We start from the raw sequence: 19,934 nt of genomic DNA, 5'->3' as shown, positions 1-19,934 counted from the left end.
ACCGGAGTAAACATGGCACCTTGATGGTGTCCAGCAGCCATCTAGCTGGAATATTGCCCTGTGCGACGTTAAACAACAAACAAACACACATCGTGTGTAGATAATTTGGCACATAAGTCATTAAAGCAACAATATCGAGTGGTCCATGTTTCAAGAAGAGGGACCCGTGAAGATTCGGGTTAAAATCAATCTTCAGTAACCAATGCATGTCGTAAGAGGAGACTAACGGGATCGGGTCGTCAGGCTTGCTGACTTTGTTGACGCATGTCATCGTATCCCAATTGCGTAGATCGATGCTCATGCTGTTGACCACTGGATTGTCTGGTCCAGACTCGATTATTTACAGACCGCCGCCATTTAGCAGGATGACTGCTAAGTGCGGCGTAAAACAAAACCCACTCACTCACTCATTCCAAGAAGAAGAGACGGATACTATGAATCAGGATGTTGTGGTATACCTCCCGACTGACATCGCCGTCTACACTGTACCACCCTTTCTCCCATGACGGCGGTGAACGCCATGAAGATACCAATCACCAGGATATAGAACGCACTCTGCAGGTCCCCCAGCGTCATGGCTCGTGTTGCCATTTTCTTCCCATCCGAACATGCATCCTCTCCTCGCCACCATTTTTTCTTCCAGGCCACAAACAAACCTTCTTCGGAGAATGACACTAACCTGTGCGTAAAAACAACATAGACGTTGAGAAAACTCATTTTTACATATTTAGATTTGAATTTATGATCTGCAGTCAAAACTGAAAGGATCTGCAAAAATACTTCGAGTTACCCGAGTTTCGAGAAAAACGCCCAAAGATGACTGAAGATGCATTACGTTGTGTAAAGCCTTTACTTCGAGGCAATTCGACATATAAAGTTCGATACAACGGTGTTTGACTGGACTTAATGATTGATGTTGTATTTTGTCATACAGTACTATTTATCAGAGTCTGGATAATTGCAAAATATATCGTATGACCTTGTGAGGTGAGGTGAAATTGGGTTTAACGTCGTACTTGAGAATATTTCGCTCACATGACGACGTGCATGCGTGTGTATGTGTATGTGCGGCTGCTTGTACTAGCCCAGACTTAAGCTGGTTTTATAGTGCTAGCCTACTGAGATACCATGCCGCAGTGAAGCATGAATACCCCACTCAGACACATTATACTGACTCCGAGCCGACCAGTCCTTGTTGTACCCATTAATGCCAAGCGCCAGTCAGGGACCAACAAGTACCATATTTTAACGTCTTTTGGTATGACACTGTCGGGGATCGAACCCGCGACCTTCCGTTATGACCATGTGTTTGCCTGGGAAGCCGATTAGTGTTACATGCACGCACGCACAAACACACACACACACGCACGCACATACATTCATGCATATTATGAACGGATGAACCAGCCTGTAAGTTATCAGCCACAGTGCTGTCCTAGCATATTGATAATGACCTCATGTTTCCAAGCAACGGATCATTTTTCAGTCGTCCTGTGCAAATTTGCAACCTGACGTAAAGCGAACGACATTCATGCATGAACCCTGCAAGTTGGTCGCTTGTAAGGACAAGCATATGATTCTGAAGATAAATTATCCGGGAAAATCCAGAATGTAAAATCAGATAAACAGTATCCTGAATGAACACTGTTGTATGCTGTTATGTTTATACTGATATATACCGAAGACCACGTTTATAATGACCACGCTTAAAACGATCTGACGGATATAACGAATTGTTTGGGTTCCTGACCTTTGCTATTTATTTCAGTTTTGATGTGTAAAACGAACTACGATTATAAGGAACTAATATTGGCACTTCCATGGAGTTCGCTATAACCGTAGTATACTGAACACAGACCATGATTTAGTCAAAGACACAGTCTCAGTACAATGTAAAGAACAATGTGACAATACGTAGACAGATCCATACTTGAAGTGATTTTGGTTTTACGCCGCTTTTAGCAATATTCCAGCAATATCACGGCGGGGGACACCAAAAATGGACTTCACACATTGTACCCATCTGGGGAATCGAACCCGGGTCCTCGGCGTGAGGAGCCAACGCTTTAACCCCCACCGCCCAAAATTGATACGAAGAGTTAAATGCAATGTACTGTATCTTACTCACTGTTCAGAGAAAAGTTTCGTGTAAGGAGAGTCAATCGGCAATCCTATTCCATATCGTACTTGATAAACGGAATCCTCCAGCAACCTCAAGTCACAGTTTTCACGGGCCCAGCCCTTTAACATGTCCGCTTCCACAAAAAATATGTATTTGCCAGCCTCAACCTTTCTGCGGTGCAAATATTCATCCGTGTGGAGTACAGTTGGGTCCGTTTGGTTGAAGGTTCTAATTCCGCTCCATATTGCTTTATAATCACTGGATTTACCAAACTGCAAAATAATGCGAGTCAGTGAAAACTTAGTAATGGATTAATATAAAGATATTAACATCACTAAGTAATAAGTCTCCATTATCCGCCAAAACAATTGCTACTAGACGTGATGAAAAATGGTATTAAAATATTAAAAATCGATAAAAAATCATCGGTGACACCAGGTTTTCGGGACTAGGGTAAGAATGCCCTGCCCTGCTGGTAGCACCATCCATCCACAACATCTGTAAGTATTGGGTTTTGCCTGACGATGCACAGCAGTTCTCCAAACAAGACAATCAAGTGATGGATCAGAAAATTCGTGATTAGTGAATTAAATGTTTTTGGATCAGTCCTTCTGTTTGTGTTCCAACTTCGCTAACAAGCTGTTATTCACTATCTCACTTTGCTTTGCATTGGTCGACAGAAGCTAGCTGTTTGACTAGCACGTTTAGAAGTCGGTTTCCAACCGTAAATCAAGACATGTTTTTAAACGACGTTTCGGTATAGATCCTTGTACCGTTGTTAAGCGAGGGTTTTAAGGCCGTAATGGTATGGATCTATGTGACGTTGTGACGAAACACTGAAGTAAGACAATACAGTTCAGGGTCCCGATCCACAAAGCGTTCGTAGCGCTACGACATTCGTAAGCCTATGGTAAACTATAGAGTTACGACATGTCGTAACCTTACGAACACTTTGTGGATCGGGACCCAGGCTTGTAAACTTCTACTAAAACAATAATAAATGATAATAGTTGGTACAGACTGTAGATATAGTAACAATGGAAAGAAGCCCACTGTACATAACGAGATACAAAGGTGCTGATTCTTTAGAGATGATGGCTTTAGTGGTTTGTTGCTTCATTAACTCATTGTAGATACTTGGGATTGGGTATGTTTGGTCCCTGTTAAAAACTTTGTGTCCGAGGATTTCAACTGTTCTTGCTCGTTACCGTTTCGTGAAATGGCGATTGTATGACAGGATTTGTGCATTGCTCTTGTTGACGCAGTTAGGTTTGTTGATGATGTACTCTGAGGCGCATTTGGGTGTCCTGATTTGTAGGTATATGTAACATGTTACATGTTCCTTTATTCTGACGTCTATTTGCTTGGGAAGTTTCACCAACAAATGCACAGCAGCAGTCGCATCCAATGTAGAAGACAACACCCAGAGATTCGTGTTTGCTTTGGGTGTACTACGAGTGATTAGTCTGTCATACAGATCTTGAAACAAACATACCCAATGCAGCCCATGCAAGTTTAGACTATGTGGCAAATCCAGATTACCACAAATGAAGATAGTCTCTAGGCTCATTTTTATCATATTTTTTTATATATAATTTAGGAACTGTCTTTTGCTGTAAAATATGTTCATTTCAGAGAAATGATGTTAGTCTAGCCTGTAAAGTTTTAAGTTTTGAAAGCTGGCACAGTATGATTCAATGCCATCTTGCTGCTTTCGGAGGCGGTAGACGTGGTGGTGGTGGTGGTGGTGGTGGTGGTGTGTGTGTGTGTGTGTGTGTGTGTGTGTGTGTGTGTGTGTGTGTGTGTGTGTGTGTGTGTGTGTGTGTGTGTGTGTGTGTGTGTGTGTGTCTGTGTGTGGTCTTTCGCTGTGTGTGTGTGTGTGTGGTCTTTCGGTAAGAGGGAGGTTGGTATTGGTGCTGGTTCAGGTCTTGCGGTGGCAAGTTTAGATGCTGGTGTTGATGATGTTGTCGACTAACATTTGTTGAACTGGATAACCATGGCAGATATGCTCATTTTTACTTGCTCGACAACGTACTACGGATCTTTACAGAAACGTGGCATCAAAATAGAATAAAAAGGTTGTCATTCATAAAATGCCCTCACAACGACTGAATCGTACGTAAAATATCGGTATCGTAAAATAGTTCGAAATTCAGGGGAAATAACTCTTCCAAACCTACGCTCACGTCAACGATTTTTTTCTTTCATGAATTTTCTTCATGTGACGATATGCTACTCAAAATATGTTACAGAAAACCCGGTCTGGTCCTTTCTAAAGAAACCTAACTTCCTCTGGGTAGTATAAACTGACGCCAAATACAGCCCAACATCACCAATTAACATTCTGTGAACAAGGAAATACACTCATACTCACCTCGAATATATTCACCCAAAACGAGCCCCCTTGTGTGCCCCATTTGTACTCGCTTTGAGCAGCTACTTCCGGTATTGTACGGAAAGGCAGTGTTTCCTTGGATACCGCAAAGAATGCCATCATGTTTCCGCAGTAAATAGCAGTAGTGACGGTACCAAACAGCCATACGAAGCTGATGAAGAAGCTGGTTGCTAGGGATGTCGATTTCACGTCGTAGCCTGTAGAGTAGCGGGAGTTGACGTTAAACTAGGTGGTGCAGTTTAATGTCAACGGGTTTGAACAGCATTTCAGTCGTATCATGGCATGTCAACTTGACTTGGCTGGTCAAGTGTCTGCTTGAGTTTTGTTTAACGCCGCACTCAGCAATATTCCAGCTATATGGCAGCTGTCTGTAAATAATCGAGTCTGGACCATACAATCCAGTGACTAACAACATGAGCATCGTTCTACGCAATTGGGATACGATGACATGTGTCAACCAAGTCAGCGAGCCTGACCACCCGATCCCGTTAGTCGCCTCTTACGACAAGCATGGGTTACTGAAGATCAATTCTAACCCGGATCTTCAAGGGTACAGCCGGATGTGATGATGGTTTATCGCTTTTGCGAAACCCACGAACAAGGTTTTGAACAAATCAAGAAAAATGGTTATGGCAGACCGAGATATTAGTTCCATGATCAAAGGTTTCCTGGTATTTCTAAGACACACCTGTGCATAGGAAATTCCAGTGCCTTCGACAAAGAAGACTGTGTTCACTCTTTTGAATAACAGGACAATATATTAAATGTAAAATATAGTTTTCTTGAACACAAATTGTATTGTATTGTTATTATTGAAGATATATGTATTCATAAAAGATATTTCCTGGTCAGACCTTTGGCAGCCGTTTCAGTTTTTCAAAATCTTTAGAAAATATTTATGACAGGAAAGTTACTGCGTAGCTGAACATGGCCGAAACTGCCTCGTTAATTCACCCAATATATACAGAAGTTTAAATCTTGGGTTTCAAGAGAGTGAGGAGAATGATGCTATATTCCATCGTAGGCAAGTAAATATACACCCGACTGTGAGCATTGCAACTGTCATTGCTGTCGGTTTACGATACCACAAAATCAACTACTACTCGAGACGATGTTACACCCCCAATCCTTTTAGTCAAATAGGCACCGGTGGTCCAGTTCGTCCAAAGCGCCGCCATTTGCTGTGCAGGGCTATGTCCTTTGAGCAGGCCAGAAACCTTTGATAGTGGGGTTTTCAGCACCATAACCCTGCTTATCGTTTTCACCAAAGCGATCATAAACATCTGACACATGCATCAACCCTTTTTTTTGTTCCGCATTAATCATAATAGTTCCATTAATTTTACTTTAGACATCAAACCATGACTATGTCCAGCTTTGTTGTAAGGGAGGCATGCATGTTTTGCATCCTATGCGAGAATCACGATCTCTATGTGAATATGAAGACGAATATAATAACAGCTCGACATACCTTGAAACCGCATTATGGAATTCTGGAAGTCAGTTTTTAGCACACTTCAGAAAACAAAGAGGCCTGAAGGCATGCAACATTGATATAATGCTGACTGTATATATCCTCAATCATATAAGTTTCCAGTCACTCATTACGCATTACGAGTCAAAATCCACAATGCGTTTTCAAATTGTTTGAGTATTCAAATAGAGCCTGTATTTTCTCTTCAAAGTAAATTCTTTAAACAATAGAGTTTTACTTCTCAATCAGCCACTCTCCATGTCGAATCAGACCTTAAGATTCGAGTTGATGAGTGGATAGTTTCTGAAGCTGATATAGAGTTTCTCGATGTGAATTACGAATTGTCCATGCGTACTCACTGTATCGTATAAACATTCCCCAGATCAGTAGTGTGGTGTCTCCCAAATCCACGCCGGTCTTCGGCTTGTGTCTGTTGGCCCACTGGAGACAGTAGAGTAGAGTCACCGAGAACACAAAGGCAATGGCCATACACATGTGTACTTGCCACGTGAAAGGAAAGAACAGGATCTTCCATTGGGTGGACTCCGCACTCGGGATGCGGTACACGCCCACACCCTTATCGTACCCAAACGGGTAGGTGAAGTCCATCACTTTCAGACGAGATGACGAGATGGTCAGTGCCGCCACTGTTAGGTCAATTTGCTGAAAGTATCGACATGATGAGAATATTAATTTTTAAAAACAGTTACTGAAAAGTGAAAGTGTTTAAATGAACTGTTATAAGTGATTTTACGCCACCTTTAGCGATTTTCCAGCAATGTCACAGCGGGGACAACAGAAATTGGCTTCACACATTGTACCCGTCTGGAGAGTCGAACCCGGGTCTTCGGTGTGACGAGCAATCGCTTTCACTACTAGGCTATTCTACCGCACCAATTATGGACTTTAAATCAGTTTCCAGATAGGATCTGGGCCCGGTTGTTCAAAACTCGGTTATCTTTTAACCAGCCGTTAAGTACATTCAACCGACTGTTAACTAATAACAAAGGGTTATCTTCTTGTTCAAAACTCTGTTAACTTTTAACAGGTTGTTAACGTGACGTTACGTTAACACACCTAAGGACCTCCGCTAACTTTTTAACAGTGTGGTTAACTCGCAAATGGCGTTCATGGCTAACACTGCTTTCATGATGCCAGTTCAGCAAAGAAAGGATAGGGTGTATCGTGGACTGGACTTCGATATTGGAAATTATTCTGACGAAGAGTTACATACGAAACTGTAACTATGCACATCATAGGAACTAAAATACATGTTGTACAAGTACATGATGCCTACGTTTCATCTTTTAACACTTGTGTAAAGGTTTATATATGCTTTACTACACTAACTGTGTGAATTTCTTCTGTAAGTATTATTAAAACAAACACTTTCAAAGAATAAAACACGCACACGCTATACCCACGTATGATATGATATTGAACAAGGCTAAATGTAGATAATTAAATTAGTTTCATGAAACAATATCCGAACGATTACATTATGATACTGAAAGTGAAATCGGCGGGATATGGTGATTGTGTATACTCCATATTCTACCGACCTTCACCTCAGAGAAATTGCCAAATATGTACAACAATGTTGACGTATGGCATCACTACCGTTGAGATTTCTTGAAAAATGGCGGCTGACATGGGTTTTCCGAGGACCCTTCCCTTGATCGGTTGTACATAAATATGAAATGTAAGTAATCAGAATGATTCTGGCTATCTGTGTATTGTTACATGTTTTTATCGTTTTCATTTAAGAAAGAGAAGAAGCCAGAAATGCCGATTATTACCGTTGTCGTTCTGCGTGATTTTGCGTCAGTCACGGCGTCACGCTGCACAGAAACTTGACAGTTTTCGTATAAACACATCACATTCCTGTATTGTATCTATTTTTAATTTCCTATTTCTTGCTACTATGCTCTTTCCATGCAAATGGGTGTCTGCAAATTTGAAAAAATGCTACACAGTGTAAAGTCTGAAATTTTCTTTGTTTACTTTTCAAACAGGTGTTGTCTTTCGAGCACAGCATTTGTTTCCACCCCAATATCTTTCGTTTCAGTTTATCTAGACACTTGGCATTGGTGACAAAGACCAGTTGTAATTAGAATCTAAAATGCATGAGGAATTCAGTAGGGATGGGACGAGTAGGAAAAAATGGAATCGAGTACCCGCATGTACCTACCCGAATCGGAATCGAGTACCCGGAAATGTAAGGCATACATTCGGGTAAACTTTCTGAATATTCAATCACGATTTGACAAAGATTATTATCGAAAACTTATAAAGGTGGTAATAAGACATTAAAACTGACCTCAAGCTATTTAATTTACGTCTGTTTAACCAATATAGGGAGTAACACCATTACTTACATTCCTCGTTATAACAACGAACGTGTCGTTCCTGCTGCTACTGTAACTTAACTACTCACTGCTTATGCACAGATAAATTACAGTCATTAAAACTATGCTCCATTAATCGGACAATACCAATGACGTACAAACATGTGACTTTCCGATTTAGAATATTGATCTTCAGTAACCCATGCTTGTCGTAAGAGGCGACTAACGGGATCGGGTGGTCAGGCTCGCTGGCGCGGTTGACACATGTCATCGGTTCCCAATTGCGCACATCGATGCTCATGTTGATGATCACTGGATTGTCTGGTCCAGACCCGATTATTTACAGACCGCCGCCATATAACTGGAATATTGCTGAGCGCGGCGTCAAACTAAACTCACTCACTCACTCAATGATGTAAATGTGTGTTACGTCAAAAATGAAAAAGACAAGCTATTGTCTGCCCTTGTCATTATTGAGCTCTCTCCCTTTCCGGATACTCGATTCCTAGAAGTAGGACTCGATGCCAGCTGTACCCGACCCGGATTCGAGTCCCAGCCTTAGAATTCAGTGATGCATTTGTTGCCGCTGAATGTGAAATAGAAGTGATGTAATTGGCGTCTCAATACCGGTCTTCGCGAAACGTGATTTTGTAAACACTATCCAATAGGGCGCAAAGTGCACTTGGGCGTTCGTGTGAGTGTATTTATGAACACATCTGAACACGATTCCAGGTTCATCGGCAACGTTTCAGAATTATAAGTGATTTTATGAAAAACTGATATCATTGGTAATTAATATGCTATTTTTGAAAGTCAATACTCCGAGTAATTATCCGAGTTTGTTTTGATATGTCCGTCTGGCATCCCTTCCCACAGATGGATTTTAATTATATTTTTACTAATCATTTCAGCAATAGGCCTAATTTCTTTATCATTCTTCGATTTTTTTATTTGAAGCAAATCAACGTTCTATAATACACTTATGAAATATAATACATGTTTTCCGACCCTGAAGTCATTAAAAAGAATTATGCATTTATTGCAGTCACGTGTGAATTGAACTAAATGAAGATTCATCTGATTAATGAGTATCGAGGAAATTATGTTCATCTATAAATTAGACGCAGCTTCATGTTTTTCAAGACATCTTTCCGGAATGTGCGTCTGTGAAGGCGTTCAGATGTTGACGATATTGCACACTATTATTCATGAGATTCCTGTCAACAGTAAGGTCGAATAATAGATCGATTTTATTCAGCAGTGTTGGCCCTGGGGCCTATAGTTCAATTACAGTTTGATCTACTTGCACGTGGTGCTAGTAAAATATTCAGTTTCTATTGGCATTGAATGCACATTTCAGATAAAAGCTAATGGTATTAATTTCACAACATCTATATTGTTTGATGTTAAAGGATTTGGCAATGTGTGTTGATCCATTACAATTTTTGACAGACTTGGCAAATAATTAATAAATGATATTGATAGCATCTTCACGACTTGGCCATACAGTCATGACAATTTAAGGAGTGAGGAGTGAGCGTTAGGTCTTGTGGGAATTCAAAGATTCATTAAGACTGTAGCCGTCTAAGCGTAACTCCTGTTTGCAATATTTATACATTTTCTATCCACGGACAACATGCTTCTACTATTAATATTATTTCATGGATTCATGATATTTTATCTATAGCTGTGCTATAGTTTTTCAGTAAAATGTCTTTTCTGTTGTCGGAATTGAAGTAAGTCCCACACGGAGCTGGGATCATATGTCTTTGAAATATATATGCAAACGGCTGGAACCTTGTGTTCCAATACATAACGTTCGTAGCGTTACGACATTCGCATGCCTATGATAAACTATAGAGTTGGCCTCAACCATTGACTGGATTACACTCTCTTCGTCAGCAGATAAATTTCGACTTCCTCTTTTCCTTGGGGTGCAGGCGACAGTTTGCATTTCCATTTTTGGTAAACCGGAAGTAAACAGAAAACGGAATTATGGGATATATGGAAGCTAACCAGTGACGTTAACCACACTGTTAAACTTTGACGGCGACGTTAGCTAACGGCATGACTAACCATGTTTTGAAGGACGCATATTTAACGTTCGGTTACATAACCGGCCGTTAGGAGTTAACCGGCGGTTAAGATAACCGAGCATTGAACAACCGGGCCCTGACATGTTCGTTAGGAAATAGCCAAAGATCCCGTTATACTATGGGTTCACTCCCAAAAGAGAGACCTCCCAAAAGACAGACCTCCCATAAGACAGACTCAATGAGTACACGAATTAGCTGAGCCATGCTGTCCACCCATATTTAATTAATGAGCTGACCCAGAGTCACTATAGAGTATAGTAACAACACACTCTTGTCTCATGTGCCCTTCTCAAAACATATTACTAATCCTTTTACTGACCCATCGCTACCAGGTTGTAGGAAAAAAAGTCATAGGAAATTGTTATTTTTCCTATGACTTTGTACCCATGACTTTTTTCCATGACTTTTTTCCTATGACTTTTTTCTGATCACCGTTCTAGATGGCTACCTGTATGCCCAGAACAAGGTGAAAGGAGAAAATGATGATGTTCAAGTGACTTTCTAATAGGGATGTCACGATACATAACTTTCATGAATCGATACCTATCACGATATACCCTAATATGTTTGATAGGTAAATGTATATAAATTATTGTTTTTGATATGATCTGGCAAATATATGTGGATGTACATATATGTTGATGCAATATGTCTTAATTTAAAAATCATAATTTATTACATGAACTGATAAAACTATAGTTAATACCTAATGCTGTCTTTTTTTATCTGGGCACATACCATTATTATCAAGGGTACGGTTTAGTCTCTATTCACCTACATCTCAATTCGCATACATCCCATTTCGCATACAAAAATAATGTAGGCTAATTGGGAAAATTGCACCTCTACTCTTATAATGAACCAGCTGACTCACTGGTCAGTGCCATACTACATCTTGATCGACTGTTGTTACAAGGATATTTGGTCGATTCTAAAAAAAAGTGTAAACAGCTAGGTATAGGTTGTCCAAAACAGAATTGCTTGCACCTTATAATTCTTTTTACCACTGTAAAGTCAACGTATGTACTTGTAGGTAACAAATATCGCATAATTCCTTGTATTTTATAAACGTTTATAAATGTCAAACTGAATCATAGCTGTTTTATTAAAACATCGAACAGTTTGGAAATTGTTTATCTAAATGCATAGGGCATGTGTAAAAAGAGTGTTTACAACCAGTTTAAGGGTTTCTCTTCGTTTTGTCTCAGTGTATGTCGGAAAGTAGCCATGTCATTTTGACTGATGGAAATAGAAATTGAACTAAAATCATTACACCTTAAATTATATTTACCAAATGTTTCAACTGACATTTGTATTCAAAAGAAAGCACATCACAAATGTTCAAAACGCTTGAACTATTTGGTATTTTTATGTATTTGTAGGTAACATAATACATTTGTTCTGAAGATCACCCCTTTAGGACCTCGACGTGGCTGGTCACCTTATCAAGTTGAAGTGAGATTCTACCATGCCTTCAGTAAATAATGGAAGATTGTGATTGGTTAATCAAAGTCATTCAGAGGTATATAATCACGTTATATACCTCTGATTTTCCAATGCAGTATGTATTCATTGTAATCTTAATAACACAGCTATGGTCGAATGGATATAAAATTATAATAGCTCTAAATTTTGTATTTAAAACCTCACGCTACGCGTTCGTTTTTAATTCAAATTTTGAGCTATTATAATTTCGTTATAAACCTCTAATTTTCCAACACAGTATGTTTATCTCCTAAATGGACATCTGCACAAGTTAACTTCCTTATCACTAATGTTATATGATGTGATATGATGTGATTATCATTGTGATCGGAAAATGATAAATAACAGAATAAATGAATAACAGACAAATAACAGAAACAGCTGTTGTTTTAAGATTGTAGGCGAATTTGGATGTAGGCGAAATGAGAACATGCCAAGGGTACAGCTTAATTAAACCTTATGCAACCAACCATAAAATGTGTTTTTTTAAGCGGTCTGTCTTTTGGGAGGTCTGTCTTATGGGAAGATACCATACTATGTCAACAAATCCCACCAATCAACGCGTATTACGTCACCCCAAAGCGTTTTAATTCCGAATATTAATGACACTCATTCAAATGAAATAAGTTATGATAATGATTGTCATGATGTCAGTTAAAATTTAAAGCCTCATCAGCAGTATTTGTGACAAATAAATGATGATACATTATTGATAAATACATTTACACTATACAACAACGTCTCAACAGTATGATAATGAACGCCAATGTTGTGTTTCATCTGAAATCTTGATAGTCAAACAAAATCAATCAAGAGTTGTTGAAACATATACAGCAAATACCTGATGTCTATGTAAATACTTCACCCTCAGTAACATTTCTGGGAGAGTAGAGATCGAAGAACGATCTGCCTTCCTTGTAACTCTTAGCATTTTATAATACAAATATGTTACACACTTTTCCCATTTTGAATGTTTGTTTGTTGTTTAAAGCCACACTCAGCAATATTCCAGCTATATAGCCGCGGTCTGAAATAATCTCGGGTTGTCGATTTTACGTCCTTGTCTGTGGAGTAGCGGAAGTTGGATAATTAGCTTAGAGTATCATGAAAGTTGTAGGGAAATCAGTATCAAATGGAAGGAAGTAAATCAGGCGTGGTCTTCGAATATATGCCGAGTTTATATTGCTCTAGACAATTTGGTGTTCTTGTAGCCCCAATAACGTTTTCACATGGGTCCTTTCTAAATGATAACACTATATAGACAATATTAAAACTGTTACTCGAGTTTAGGGGGTGCGTTACACATGTACCATTTAATTTCGATTTTTTACACATTTGATGCATTACTTACACATTGTTCACGTACACATAGTATAAATAGTGCCAAATATTATAGTTTCTGTGATATATAAAGTAATCTACGGTTAAAACGAACTCGAAGGGACAACAAATTTTAGTTCGTTATGACCGTAATTCGTTACAGCCATTTTTTGACTAAAATTTACCGCAAGTGACGGAACAAAAAATAGTTCGTTATATCCGTTCATTCGTTACAAACGTGTTCGTTATAAACGAAGTTTCCTGTGTCAGCATGACATACATTGTTCTGAAGCTCCCCGACCATTCCAGTCCACAGTCCCGGTGCTATCTCTTGGCCCCACTCCCCGTCAATCGGGTACTTGACTCTGTACCTGGAGAAGATGACACAATGGTACAGTTATCAATACGGCAAATCATAAGAGAAACGGCTTTAAGACATTGCCCGTCGCTTAAGTCAATATTGTAACAAAGAGCACAGATTTCTAAGCCTTTTTGTAGTGTTCAAAGAGCAGACACAGAGATTAATCAATATCGTTTGATAAGAGAAAAAGGTGAGTCTTGTTTGTGCACGTTTCTGAATAGCTAGCACGAACTAGGAACAGAACGAGCAGAGACTGGCACGGGCGAAGAACAATACATTTGGAATCACGTCAACATGCACTCGGCATGAACGTGAAATGGGAGTTGGTTATTTGAAGATATCCATCAAAGGACATGAACGTACGTGAAGTTGAGTCTCAGGGATAACTCATGCAGCATATCCACACACAGACCCTCGAAGGTCAGCTCCCCAGATATGTTCTTTACAAACGTGAAGGGAGCCCACTGAAAGATAAAAATATTATATACTAAGATCCATAAGAAACGCATCGCCGGAACCAAACGGTTTATCTTTCTGAAAAGTGAAGAAAAGAACGTGTCCCTACTGACATTAAAATAGCCAATAATGATGGTAACACAAGAAAAAGAAGTCATTCACCATTTCGTGCAACCATAAATCAACGATAACAATGACAGGGGTACAACTGAAATATCACACGAGCTCAAAGACCGCCTCCGTGGTGTAGTGGTTAGAGCGTCCGCCCGGAGAACGGAAGGTCGCGGGTTCGATACCCGACCGCGTCATACCAAAAGACGTTAAAATATGGTACTTGTTGGTCCCTGCCTGGCGCTCGGCATTAATGGATACAACAAGGACTGATCGGCTCGGAGTAAGTATAATGTGTCTGAGTGGGGTATTCCTGCTTCACTGCGGCATGGTATCTCAGTGGGCTAGCACTATAAAACCAGCTTCAGTCTGGGCTAGTACAAGCAGCCGCACATACACATACACACGCATGCACGTCGTCATATGAGCGAAATATTCTCAAGCACGACGTTAAACCCAATTTCACCTCACCTCACCCACCTCACCTCACGAGCTCAAACACTTTCACACAGTCAATGTCAGTAACGGGTAACGAGTCGAGCACAGGTACACATCGTCGTCTCATGAAGATGAAGATGACGAAACCTTGACGTATCTATCGCCATATTCGTTGCAAAGCGAGTTCCAGATATGTGTCACACATTGTACCGATGTAGGGATTCGAACCTGGGTTTTTGTGACGAGCGAGCGCTTTAACCACTAGGCTACCCCACTGCCTCTGATTGTGTAAAGAGAATCAAACGCGGCTATAAGAGGTCACCCCAAACTTACGTTCGCCACTTTGGTGATGCTTCCGAGATCAGGGGTGAATGGTTTCCCAGCTGTTTAAGGCACTGTAATTCTCTGTGGAGAGCCCTGTCTCTTGGACAATTATGATTGTGGCTTCGAATCCCGATTATGCTTTCAGGTTTGTCAGCAACATACCCTTGGTGGGTTTAACAGCGGAAAACGTTTGAGAACAGGATCCCCTTGCACAAAGCGATCTAAGTGCTGAGGTGATTGTAACCAGTGTGCGAATAGTTTCCAAATTTGCTGGCCAGTCGGGTTAGATATGCTTTAAAGTTACTAGCCCACAAAATCCATTCACTAGCCCGAAATGTGAATGTAGACACGGGTTTCATCATTACTATATTTACAAAATGACCCCATGAAAATTCACTAGCCAGTCGGGTCATATTTACTGGCCCGACTGGATTTTTACTAGCCACGGACTAGCGGGCCAGTGGCTATTTCGCGCACTGATTGTAACTCCCATACTTTAACATAGACTTACAATCATTGAAGCTCTAAGATCGCTTTGTGCAAGTGGTTCCTGCATTACATTGACCTTTCATCCCACATCAAGTTGACGCTGTGATAGAGTGAGTGAGTAAGTTTAGTTTCACACCGCACTTAGCAATATTCCATTTATATGGCGGCGGTCTGTAAACAATCGAGTCTAGACCAGACAATCCAGTGATCAACAGCATGAACATCGATCTACGCAACTGGGATGCAATGTTATGTGTCAACCAAGTCAGCGAGCCTGACCACCTGATCCCGTTAGTCGCCTCTTACGAAAACCATGGGTCACTGAAGATCAAGTCTAACCCGGATCTTCACGGGTGCCATGATAGAACTGGAATTGTAACCACAGCAGTTGTTAAAGCGTTCACTTGTCACGCCGAAGATCCGGTTTCAATTGACCACATGGGTCCAGTGTATCAAGCCCATTTCTGGTGTCCCCCGCCATGATCGTAAAAAGAAACTATACTCACTCACTCATTCGCTCACAGTGGTGTTAAAGCCAAACACCCTGACACAGCAGATCATCGGTCATAATTGGCGTAGAGAAAGTATTCAAACCGACGTGCAACACTTATATGCATCACTTCACAGTGCACTACTGACCATTCTTTCAATGAAGCAGAAAGAAAATATCACAATCGATTTAATAATAATAATAATAATAATATAGCGCATATATCCATGCTAAAGCATGCTCAAAGTGCACAAGGTAAAGATGAGATAAATGGTAAAGAGCTACAGTTCAAAGGCTATCTTGAACATGTGTGTTTTGAGATTGGATCTAAAAGAATTAAAGTCACAACAGTCTCTGAGGCTCTGCGGGAGACTGTTCCAGGCTATAGATCCTGCATACATCGCCGTCTTTACGTAGAGGGTAATGGACAAAGGACCTCTTTCCATACATCACTGTCTTTACTTTGGGAACAACAAGCAAGTTCTTTTCCTGTGAACGGAGAGATCGGGAAGGCGTGTACACGGTTAGAAGATTGGATAGATAAGAAGGCGCAGTTCCAGTGAGACAGCGGAAAACAAGGCATAAGAGTTTAAACTGGATCCTGAACTCGACTGGAAGCCAGTGGAGAGTGTACAGTATAGGAGTAATGTGTTCATATTTTCCAGAGCGAGTCACGATACGGGCGGCGACGTTCTGCACTCTCTGCAGTTTGGCTATCTGGGTCTTCAATCCTTGACTAGTGAAATTGCATGGAAGCAACGGTAAGGAACCTACCATATAATATGTTGGGGCTTTCTTTTGGTAGGTAATTACTTTTGTCTCACAGTATGCATCATAATGTAAATTGTTCACTGGCTGTTTTAAATAATGAAATAATTTGTCCATCCTCCTTTGTGGGTCTACCTTTTAAGGACAAAAAACTTGTATTGCATTGAAGAATTGACTCTTTCTCCTGGGAATCAGATAGGCGCCCCATAGTGGCAGTAAGGGAGTTCGGTAAAATGAATATTCATGTCAAAAACTCAACAGTGGTTGCTAGAACAATAGCAAGATAGAAATGTTCGGTTCTCGGAATCGAAGGGAATCTATACTTCAAAGTCTGGCGTCCTTTGAAATGAACCCAAAGACGTTATATTAGTGCCATGTTTGAGTTATGAACATTCTTTTGGGAATGAAGGGTTATTATTATCTGCAAGACAGATATGCGTAATAATCACACACCAAACCAACAGAGAGGATCCCTAATGACCGATCTTGCCAGCATTGACAGACACAATCGACAATGTCACAATACCCTAATCATATAATTCAGAGCCGTGGGAAGAAGGTTACAGGAATAAGAGAGTTATGACACTTTATGAATGAGTGTGTGACTATGGTTTTACGCCAATAGCAATATTCCAGCAATATCACGGCGGGGGACACCAGAAATGGGCTTCACACTTTGTATCCATGTGCGGAATGGAACCCGGGTCTTTGGCGTGACGAGCAAACGCTTTAACCACAAGGCTACCCAACCGCTCCACTTTATTGATGATAACCTCTGTATTATATTATCATGTGACGTTTCGGTCAGGACAACGGTGTACCGAATCGTCGCATCATACTACAATAAAGGAGTTGTCATCCATAGAATATCACACCTTTTTTATTATTCAACAGCTTCTAACATGCCAATCAAACACAGCTAGGATCCATGCAAGGAAGCAAATTTACTGTAATTCCCCATGGTCCCTAGTATGGTGATCTACCTTCAGTTGTTGGCCATCTATAGCCCGTGTTTTATATTGTACTGTCTTCTTCAATTAAAATGTTTTAGATTTACAGTCTAGTTTTATATTCATATCTGTGATACTCTCGGATTTTTACTGTCCATCATCGACAGATTTTACTCTTAAAATGTTTTCATTTACATTGTATAAATTGTTTCCGTCACGATATGGCTGAGATATTGCCGATGTGTGGTTAAATATTAACCCACTCACTCACTCCAATCAAACAGGCTAAAGTAAGTTTACATACATAAAGAACAATACGTTTATTTAACCTTTAAACTTCTACCCATGGCACTGAATTATACGGTTAGGGTAGTGTGACATTGTAGACTGTTTAGCTTTAAAATGGTTAGTACGACCAGGTTGTCTGGCTACACTAGCAAGAGTCAGGTCATTCGAAATGTCAATCAAACAGGTTAAAGTATGTTACAATACCCTCATTGTGGATGCTACAAAGAGCCTGCCGTTGAAGCCGTATTCCAGGTTTGGAAGAAGTTGGGAGTAGTTGTAGACGTAGCCGCTGCAGTTGAACTTTCCCACGTGCGCTAGACGTCGACTGACGTGACCGTCGCCCACGTCACGATACATCAGGGTGTATATGTCACCCCAGCAAGTCTTGTCACTCTGCTTAAAAAGTGTAAATGAAAGGCTCAAAAATAGATTTTGTTTTTATATTGTGGTAAAAATAAATAATTAACGTAATATTATACTGTTGTGGTCATATTACATGAAGCTGACTACGCACCTGATGTTGTGTAAATGGGCATCCTCCCTTTTGTGAGGCATATTTACCCATACTGCTTTAGGATTACATGCTCAAGTTTTTAAGCCTTGCGCGGGAACAATATGACGGTGGTAACTTAAATATCTCTGACACTATATTCACAACGTGAATAATGGTTAAAGAATGTTGATATACTGTATGTTATGTCACTGCCACTGAAATCACATGGATACACACATACACCTTGATGCATACACACACCTACATTCATATATACATACATGATACATACATACACACATAATAATAATGTGTCCATTTATATAGCGTCAAACTCCACACTAGGTATGCTCATAGCGCTAACAATCAAGGCACAGCATATTATTACCCCGGATAACCCAAGCTACCTGTTAGGCACTAGAAGGTTATAGTCATATGACTTTTTCCACCGGGTACCCATTTTCCTGCTGGGTGAACAGAGAACATTTTGAACAAACTCACTTGCCTAAGGTGAGACCACATGTGTCACGTTGTGGGGCAGGACTCAAGTCCTAGAAACTCTCAGGAGTCAAGCTGCCAAACACGGTCACCCATCCAAGGACTCTCCGAGCTCGAAGCTGCTTAACTTCACCGATTTGTGACCTGAGCTTTGAGCACAGTACCACGCGCCACCACATATTACAATGAACACATGGGAGATGGTGCTAAATACCTAATGAATCATTCTCTGCCGACATCAAGCACCATTGCTCAAATTTGTTAATTATGCAGAAGGAAGCTCTCGCCTGTATTCTACTACAATACAAGCCCTGCTGCCATCTTCTCCTCAACCATGCTGTGCATGTTTACGGCCATTGAGACTTTCTCAGTTGTATTGGTACTTGGGAGTACAGTCATATAGTGCAGTCTGGTGAAGTGTGGTACTAGCAGTGTTTTTGTGAAATCAATAAATGTAAATGGCTCTCTCATACGCATGTGCTTATTGTCTATAGCTGGGATATCGATGTGCAAGTATGTTATTCACAAGTATCATACACACTTTGGAAAAGGATTCATGGAGTAGAACTGTGGTTAATACGTTCGCTAGTCATGACGGTGACCGGTTCGATGCCTAGTTGCGATTTAATTTAGAATTGACTTAGGGTTTTTTGAAAATATGGTATAAACGTTGAAACGAGTGTTAACCCCTTTATGCTGAAACACCCATTAATTTTGAAGCAACCAAAAGTAAGTTTAAAGCCATATAGGCAGGATACAAAGAACAGTAGACAACAAAACAGAGGTTGTGCCCTTTCTAAACATCTCACGCTAAAACATTTCCTTGTTATCCAAATAACATTTAATTTCTGAAATACCTGATGGCACATATGTGGAAGGCAGTATCATGGAGAAAACAAATATACTGTCTCAAAAAATAAACACATATTAATCCATGAAATTTCAAATATTTTATTTTTTAAAATTAGTGTTTGATTGTTATAATGTTGCCATTCAATTGTTGGTTTTTGTACAAGGAACGAATGCAT

At 40.2% G+C, this 19,934-nt stretch overlaps 1 protein-coding gene across 3 annotated transcripts in view; it reads right to left on the bottom strand.

The window, feature by feature from the left end:
• Positions 1–323: 323 nt before the first annotated feature.
• Positions 324–19,934, bottom strand: part of LOC124280477 (glutamate receptor ionotropic, kainate 5-like) — a 64,353-nt gene continuing 44,742 nt past the window's right edge. For 2 of the 3 annotated variants that reach the window (XM_046716416.1, XM_046716417.1), the window contains 7 exons: positions 18,120–18,311; positions 13,965–14,065; positions 13,521–13,611; positions 6,351–6,654; positions 4,497–4,714; positions 2,129–2,394; positions 324–679 (listed from right to left, as the gene is read on the bottom strand). In XM_046716416.1, the coding sequence (XP_046572372.1) occupies positions 433–679; positions 2,129–2,394; positions 4,497–4,714; positions 6,351–6,654; positions 13,521–13,611; positions 13,965–14,065; positions 18,120–18,311 (1,419 nt within the window). In that variant the 3' untranslated portion in view covers positions 324–432. The remainder of the gene's footprint in view (positions 680–2,128; positions 2,395–4,496; positions 4,715–6,350; positions 6,655–13,520; positions 13,612–13,964; positions 14,066–18,119; positions 18,312–19,934) is intronic. The other variant, XM_046716418.1, reaches the window with a different exon arrangement.

The sequence above is a fragment of the Haliotis rubra genome, unplaced genomic scaffold, assembly GCF_003918875.1.
Source record: "Haliotis rubra isolate DU_JTF1 unplaced genomic scaffold, ASM391887v1 Scf268, whole genome shotgun sequence".
Classification (NCBI taxonomy): domain Eukaryota; kingdom Metazoa; phylum Mollusca; class Gastropoda; order Lepetellida; family Haliotidae; genus Haliotis; species Haliotis rubra.
This window is presented reverse-complemented; position numbering and strand designations above follow the sequence as displayed.